Genomic DNA, 8922 nt, shown 5'->3' with positions numbered 1-8922 from the left:
TCCAATTATATTATATGCGTAATATTTGGTTGTGTGTCTGCGTATATAAATTGTATACGTATATTTACATGAAAATTAGAGAGAGCATCTTGAGTGTTTCAGAGATTTTTGTCATTCGCGTAGCAAGAAAAGTGTAAGCGAAAAGGACAGATGTATTATTTGGTAGTTTGCGATAAATAATAGACGCGAGTCATTTTAGAATCGATTGTTTGGGAGAATTGGAACGCTCGTGCTCCATCAGTTGGAGCCAAAGAAGTAACGTATTTTTGACCATGGCGGATACCGTGGAATTGAAATTTCAGCGCGTCATTTGAAAATAACCAGCAGCTATGTCTCCGGCTAGTCAATCCCTTGATAATTCAAGGAACTTTTAACTGCAACCTTTATAACTCCCGCGGTAGCTTCCGCCCTCCCCGTGTCCCGTCAAGCCCATCCTAGGAGCGCTACTTTCTTCCGCCCCCTTTACGACTGGTCTACTCTCTCTTTACGGAGCTGTACATCTTAAATAATTGATTCTAACGTAGTTGCCGGTGTTTTTATAACTGTTTTACCGCTCGCTCTCACCGCCGTGATATACATTATTTAGTCCTCGGTTTTTAAAGTAAACTTGTCGAGCGCATCGGAGGTGCGAAAAGGCTCGAGGCCTATTGAAGCAGCATCTGCGAAATTAAAATGTACAGTCGCAAATCTGCAGTCACGCTGCCGACATTCAATTAAAGTCCCGGATTTCCTCCCGGGGCGCCATTAACGCGCCGGTGATTGCGTCAAGTAATCTTTTAGCGGAATAAGAATGGCGATTGTGCGGTCCGTACCTTCTTCCATCTTTACGGCGGTCCTCACACATTGAGATTCACCGGTTCAACTTTTATACGTGAAGAAGAAATTTGTGGATAATATTGTGGATATGCTTCAGCTTCAGATCGAATTGTGCATATTGATGTGAAAACGTCGATTACTTTCATTGAGAATGGATCGTATGTGAACAATACAATCTTTTTTTTGCCAAATAAGGTAACTCTTTCCCCTTGATCCCTTTTTCTTCCCTCCCCTCTTTCTCTCTCCTTTACACATTTTTGACGCCAATAACGTCTTTATTTGAATTATTCGCAAGTCACGAGAGAACTCATATCGCTGTCGATTCACGTCTTCTATATATAAATTCGTTTGTTTGTGTGTATGTATAAACAATACATTTCATATATATTCTCTGCCACACATTTTACAGCTACTCGTATCCAAAAAGACTCGTTTCCACGTGGCCCCGAATTTCTGTTCCACCGTTGAAATATTCACGATTTGTCAACTCCCCTAAATTATTCATTTCCCGCAGGCATCTTTGTTATCTTATCGATAAGCCGGAAGATGAAGGACAAACGAATTCCGACAGAAGTCGCCGCTTCTTATTCGCGTATCGCTTTTCCCCTGCCTATCTAAGAATGAAGGTGTAGAATGCAGAATGCAGCGTCGTGCGCTTGCAGAAAGCACTTTGACACAGCCCCACGGGTACATTACTAGGATTGCTGCCACCAATTGAACTCCCCCAACTGCCGAGACCCCGGCTCGACTCCCTTATATCTGCAAACGCAGCCGCCGGAGGCGACACCGCCGTTCAAACACTCGATCGCTCGATTCACAACGCTCAAGTAACTTGAAATTCTCCATTGTTAACGTTATTTGACTTATCCGCGCGATGCCGGCGTTGATCTCCATAATAGGTAATACCACGAAAGGATTCGTACATTGTTCGCTCACGAGTTCCGTGAGCGCCCTGTGATTAAGGCCCAGCCCTGCTCGTCGCCCATCGTGGCAGCTTGCACATTTCTCTTTACGCGTATGGGACCACGAGGAACACGTTTTTCCTAAGAAATTTAGGAAATTCAGACATTTTTTTCACCGGGCTGAGAATCGTGGAAATCGTGGAAATTTAACAGAGAAAAACAACTTACTCCAAGTCACTCGCGAGGAGACGCTTTGCGATTACGCGTCATCGAAATCTACACGATCCAGAGTATATCCGCTAATACACGGCTCCTCGCACCCATAGTACCACTTTATACGACCGAAATTCCCAGTAAGATGCAGGAGGACACCGGCAGGGAGGGGAGGAATTCGTAATACAGAGGGCCGCTCTACGACTCCGCTGGGAGGAATTCCGGGGTACGTTTTAAATTGCTGCATCCCCAACCTTCTTGTTTATGTATGCTACCGTGTTTCTTATTCTTGTGCGGCAGCGAAGGAGAGCGCGCACCCCCCTAACTTTATGTGCACAGTGCCGACATAAGTATGCAATCTATGCGTCGGTGTGGCCGCACGACCGTGTGAGTGATCCGTGTGTACGTGCGTGAAAACGGCACAGCTCTATCTCGAAGAAACGTGCTACACACGCGTAACGTCGCGCACACATGTACGTGTGTATTGTATGGCGAAACGTGGCCCTATGTTTTCTCTCGCCGTGTATTTGGACTCCCTACGATCCGCGCGTTTCCTCCCGTGGATTCTTTTCGTGTTTCGAACAGCCAGCCTCTTCTTTCGTATTTCCACCCTCGCGCTGCCGCTGCCGCTGCCGCCGCCGCCGCCGCCGCCGCCGCCGCCGCCGCCGCCGCCGCCACCACCACCACTGCCAGTGTGGCGCGCACTCTTTCGCGTTCCTATCTCTCCGCCACAATTGCTGTAATCTACGGTCTAGGGTGGTGGATTTAAGCGTCGATCTCAGCCACGGTAATCTCTAAAGTTTTTAATATTGCAGGCTCCAACAGATCGTGCGGAAATGATTCTCCAAAAATAAGAGGACAATGTATCTAATCATCTCGATTGAACCTCATAAAATATGGAAGTACATAAAATATCTAAAGATGTAGTTTGAGGTACACACAATTTCTCATCACAAGTGTACTTCCCGTATTATTAACTCGTTTACTGGGCGAACTTGAAAGTATCGCATCAAGACAATTATACGCAGTGAATGATATTAGGAGCGTAGATCAAGAGCTACTTTGTACGTGTACAAATGAACAAATATAAACACCTTTATCCCCCATGTAATTCCACCTGTCTCTCTTTCTCTCTCTCTCTAGAACCAATTAAAGTTCTGAATAAATGACAAATTGTAGAATATCTTTGCAACGAGTTTCTGGAGGATATAGGGCATGTTTCCATAGCATAAAACGCGATAAATCAATAGAGTAAAGTAACATACACAGACACATACACACAATTCCTTCGCTACAGATTGATTTCATGAAACAGTGCAAACGTCTCTCTCTCGCAGATGCGTTAAGAAGATTCTTAACATCATCAGAAAACAATTTTTCCCGGGTATCCTCGGTACGAAATGGCTGCGCGCCGGCAAATTGTGCGCCTTGCTGCGAATATCCGACGTTGTACGAACAAACAACGTAAGCACGGCAGCAAGTGGAGAGATAGAGACGTAGTGCTAGGCGTAGGTTTTGACGGTAGCTGGTGCGGGGCGATGTGGTATACGTGGTGGGTCGGTTAGGGTGGCCGGTTGGTCGCGGTGCGCGGGGGAGGACGGTTTGGATATCTTGTCGAGGATAGGCTGCCGGTGCAAGTAGGTTTAATATTTGATACCGCGGGCTGGTCATCCTGCCGAGGCGATAACACAGGCCCCGCGGGAACCTTCCGCCCAACATCCCTCGGAAAACGACTGCCGCCAAACTCGCAGTGTCCCTCCGCCCTCCGTACTCCCCCGCGATCCGCATCCTCCGTATTCCAACGTCCGTTTCATCTCTTACACCGCCTTGTTCTATCCCACCTATCTTTTTCTCTGCTGAAGCTTGTCTCGATACATTGTCGTGACGCGTTACGCCGTATGGTAATGCTTCTTGGTCCTGGTGTTTTTATCCGTTCCCATCTTGCGTTTCCCGTCGTTCATACGGAGAACGATGGATCTCACGCGAGAAATGCAACGGGCAAATATCATCGTACAATGTGTACGTCAACTCGTCACGTGATGTTACCTCGTTCTTAATCTTAAAGCCATAATTTAAAGTGTTACAATTAGAATTTTCGTAACATCTATGCATTCGTAACATACCATCCCAGAGACATTAAGCAAACTACAAAAATCCAATGATATATTATGTATCGTACATGTAATAAAGAGTCAATCTTTACGGGGCGGGGTTCATTGGCATCCGAGGCTCATACAGCGCGAAACGGCTTTATTCGTTTATTCGATCGACCGAAATCCCAAAGTCTTACGGGACTAACAGAGGGGTCCCGAGTTGCGGAGGGTTCACGGTACGTTAAAAATTTACTATAAAACAGCTCACACAAGTCTGCACTTACTGCGAAGATTTGGTTGTTTAAATTTCTCTGTACATGCTCGTTAGACACAAAATTATTGCGCCGATGAATGTTAATTGCTAAAAAAGTAGTATTAAATATATAAGAGAGAGAGATGCGAGGAATGGTGTACCATTTGCCGTACCCTTTCGTCACTTTAATTATACTTTTAGCTGCGACATGTGTGCTTCGAGACTACTTAATGATAGCGTAATGTTTTTGCGTGACTTAAACCGCTTGAAAGGGTGGAACAAATTGAACAGGATGTATAATTGTAATGCCAATTACGTACAAAATACCTAGTTTTAATATATAATTTATACTTTTCGTACATCGTTGTGCACGTTTCGTTTTTGTAGCGTCACTTATTTGTTATCCAGCAATATGTTTTTAGATTATTTTATGGAATTGATTAAATGCTCATGTAATAATTTTCATTTGCTAAAGTCTGCTACGCATACTGTTAAAATAAATCATAAAGCGAATGAATCAGAGTTTAACTTAAATAGAGATTAAAAAACATTAATCCGTATTTACATGTTACCTCATTTATGTATCACAAATGAAAATGCCATTTAATGTTACTATAGATACGGAATTATTAGCAGATTGATGTGAGCACTGTGTGTGGACGTGTGCGTCGTGTCGTACAATGAAAAATATTCTGGTTAATTTGATAACAACGTAAATGTTATATTAGCATGGATTAATAAATTTCAGTGATTTCAAATTTCAATCATGGACATTTAAAACAGATTTTATGCGTGCGATATTTCTGCGATCGAAACAGTCATGAGCGTTTAATGTGGAAAATATGTGCTGGCCTGCTTGCCATAGAGCGAAAAATATTCCGATAATTAATTTTTAGTAACGATATTAATGCTACAACAATACAGCTCAATGCATTTCGATCACGATTATTACGTCAGTCTCGAAAATTTCGTTATAAAGATTGAAATTTTATTTTACATACGCAGTTTCTGCGATCGGCGCACCGATCCATCGTTCATCTCGACATTTACGACAGTAACGTCGGATTTAAGCGCGTCTTCTTAGGAGGAAAAGTATAAAGTGGCTGTGTGGCGCGCATAAGATCGAATCTGATTTTACTAATACGTCATCGGTAAGAGCGCCGTGACAGCCGTGGTTTTCGCTTCAGTCACGAAAAACGCGATATACCGCGATGCGAGATACGTGAAAAAAACGAGAGAGATGAAGAAAAGGTTAGGTTTCCGTGCAGACGCGCGCGACGGACCGCGACACGGGAATGAAGTTTGCTGCGAACGCAGACTTTTCAACCAGGCAGGGTGTCACAGCGCGATGCTGAAGAAACAGATCGAGCGAGATAGGGATTGGGCGGCCTGTACTCGCGAGTAGGGAACGTTTTCCACTAGGAAATGCAGAAAGAAAAGAGATTTATTCTCTCGACGCGATAAAGATTACAATAAACACGAGAGCACGTGCAAGTATTTACACGCCAGTGAGATTTGCACGATAATACGGCTTAGGACATTTGCGTAGGAGCGCGAACGTGCGAGAGCGAGAGCGCGAGAGAGGCAAGAGTAAAATAGCTGATATTCGCTATGGAGGAGAAAGACGCGTCGCGGGAGACGTTGCGGAGATGTGCGGATGAGAGAGAGATGGATTCTTGGCTCAACTAGAAATATAGAGAGAGGGTGTAAAGAGAGGATCGAGCGCGCGAGGGCGGCGGACACACAGGTAGACGTGGAAGGGTGAAGGGATCGGAGGTGTACACACGTACACACACGTACACACCGTACACACGCTCGCACGTCGTGCAAACGCACACGGGGAAGGATGGACAAACGGGTGGTCGCGGTTAGCGACACCCATGCGAGGCCTGAAAGCAAGGGCAAAGATGGCCGACGTGCATGAGATTAGGGGCGCAAGCGTGACCGCGCGAAGCTCCGCCCCCGTACGGCGAGGCTCTCCGTTCCGCTGGCTGCCACCGACTCACCCCCGTGAACGAGTGGAACCCTCCCGCCGTGGGCACGCGCCACGCCGCCGCATCGTCCAGGACCCGCCAAACCCCGCGCTCTGCACCCCCACCCGCTCGCCGATCGGACAGCACTCCTGCCATCCCCCTGGAAGAGTTCATCCGCGAGGCGCTCTTCGCCGGCCAGTCAGCGCCAAAAAGTGCACGGTACAGGGACACGGGAGAGTCCGCGTCCTACCCCTTGCATACGTGGCAGTGGCGAGTGGCCACCCGGAGTGTGTCACACACACGATCCCGAGTGCGAAAACCCGAGTGCCGAGAGTGGGACACGATCATCATCCGGTGACTCGATCGCTCGAGACGAGGAGAGACAACGGGTCTCCCCCCATATTCCAGAAGAGGTCCAAGAGGGCCCTCTGGATAGAGCATCTGCTCTCCACGCTCTGGTGAACCTCTGTGAACAACGGTTCAGATTGGTTTGGATTTTGGATGAACCAGTAGTAGTGTCATCGACAGTCACCAGTGAGATCACCTAGTTTGCGAACGCGAAGGTGTCCGCGATCGGTCACTGGATGATACATGGATTACGGCACGTACACGAGTGCGCGCGCGACGCAAATGCGTTCACTGTGATTACGCGCGAGCGTTGTGTTTGCGCGGCTCGCGCGTTTCAATTAAATTGACGATCCGAGATGCGGGAGTTTAGCGTCCTCGTCGCGCCGTTTCGATAAACTGATTTTACAGGGAGAGTGGTGTACGTTGCGAGGTGCAGCCGCGTCGCGTCCTACGAATCCCAAAGTGATTTGACTGAACCTGCCCGATTCCGCTCGACTCCAAACGACGAACATCCGACGCAACATCCGACGCAACATCCGAGATCCGAATCACACAGATGCGAACGCATCTACGAGCCAACAAGTGCAGCGCTCGCTGCTGGTCTACCACCACGTATCTCGCTTATCGCTCCGTCTGAAGGTGTCTCTGTCGACTCGAGAACGCGGACCTAAGCCGGGACAGGCTTAGCGACTCGCAGCAATGATGTACTCGCCGGACAAGATGATGGGGAGTAAGGGACTCCACGGGGCACCGATCACCGCCCCGGGATGCTTTCCCTCGGGGAGATACTCGCCGCCACCTTATCGCGCCGCGCCAGATCCGATGCCGCCGCCGCCGAGACGGTGTATGCCGAATCCTACGGTGAGTGAAATTACCAGTTCCCCGCAATTTCGAAGCGCGTTATGCCGTTGTAAAACTTCTCGCGGAACCTCTGTCCTGAGACGCGATTTCGAAATGCTCACCCCTCCCTCCGATATGAATGCGCGTCACGACAATCGCTAAATCGATACATTATTTTAGCGCCAACGAGAGAACAACCTTCTTTACCTCTCTCCGAGTCAACATTTTACATTCCGCGGATTGTCTCGGGAACAATTTTGCGCGTTATTTCGCTACGTTACCAGCTATGTTATTTCCTATGAGAATTCTCCGAGTTGACGTAGCAACTTGTCACAATTATTACGCCATATTATAACATCTTGGATCGACGCATGAGTGAAGAAAATTTTAGCAACGCGTATACGGCTTATCGGATATTTCTTCATTCGATCTTTACGTGTTTAATAATTGCACAAAATTTTGTTTCCCACAAATATTTTAACATTTAATATTTAGATGGGAGTCAACTACGAGTTCCATTTATCGATCACATCTCCTATTTAATATTTATATATTTAAATATTTACAACATAAATTATAAGAAAATGTATATCAATTGTAATTTCAACTGATTTATTCGTATGTATTATTCGTTAAAACGAAACCATTTCCACAACTGAGATGCGGACATTCCGTCGTGTCCGTGATAATCTAAAATACGGTTAAAGTGGTAAACCGTATGAACGTAAGAAAACGACACTGCGCAGCATTTAAGAAGCTGGGGTGGAGAGAAACATCGTTCAAGTTTCTCTTCATTCGTTTTCATTGCCTGACACTTGACCGCGTCGGCATGCTGTATACTCATATTTCTCATATTTACGGGCGACATGTAGACACTCAATTTTAGTGCGAATATGTCTATAAATATAGCTGTAGGGAGAATATCAAGAATACGTAGAAACTCACGTTTCGTTATTCATGGGAAGATCAATATTTCCTCCGAGTTGTGTATATATATTTGTGAATCATTGCTCAGGGACAAGTTTGAAAAGGTATTTTTCAGCCACTAAATTATACATTTGCGCGCGTTTCCAAGTGTTTAACAGTACTAAAGTAATCCGTACTAGAGAAATCTCGCATGCAGTTTCTGTGCATTTGTATGTATTTGTTGAATTATGAGATTTATCGTGTCAATCAGTCGCGATAATTTGATCGCGGTAAATTACATTTCCGATCTACCGTTAGAAATGCGCCTTTAGTCGATGCAAAAGTGAAATTGATCGGAGAAATATCTGCAACGATAGAATTTGTCCGGCGAGAAGCTCAATAAAAATAACTTTCGATTAGCGATGCAGTTAAAATTAAACGTCTCAAGGTTTCATTTAAATCATATTCCGCCATCCGGCGAAGCGAAGCGGATTTTCATTTTAAGTACGTGCATTGGTATCGAGCGTTATTTTTCTATCAAGGTCGGAGGAAACATTGTTAATCGTTACGTGTGATGC

At 45.9% G+C, this 8922-nt stretch overlaps 1 protein-coding gene across 3 annotated transcripts in view; it reads left to right on the top strand.

The window, feature by feature from the left end:
• Nucleotides 1-6395: 6395 nt before the first annotated feature.
• Nucleotides 6396-8922, top strand: part of LOC105275235 (inhibitory POU protein) — a 35762-nt gene continuing 33235 nt past the window's right edge. Inside the window, exon 1 of one of the 3 annotated variants that reach the window (XM_011331946.3) lies at nucleotides 6396-7459. In XM_011331946.3, the coding sequence (XP_011330248.1) occupies nucleotides 7298-7459 (162 nt within the window). In that variant the 5' untranslated portion in view covers nucleotides 6396-7297. The remainder of the gene's footprint in view (nucleotides 7460-8922) is intronic. The other 2 variants (XM_011331944.3, XM_011331943.3) reach the window with 2 other exon arrangements.

Source organism: Ooceraea biroi, chromosome 11, assembly GCF_003672135.1.
Source record: "Ooceraea biroi isolate clonal line C1 chromosome 11, Obir_v5.4, whole genome shotgun sequence".
Classification (NCBI taxonomy): Eukaryota; Metazoa; Arthropoda; class Insecta; order Hymenoptera; family Formicidae; genus Ooceraea; species Ooceraea biroi.
This window is presented reverse-complemented; position numbering and strand designations above follow the sequence as displayed.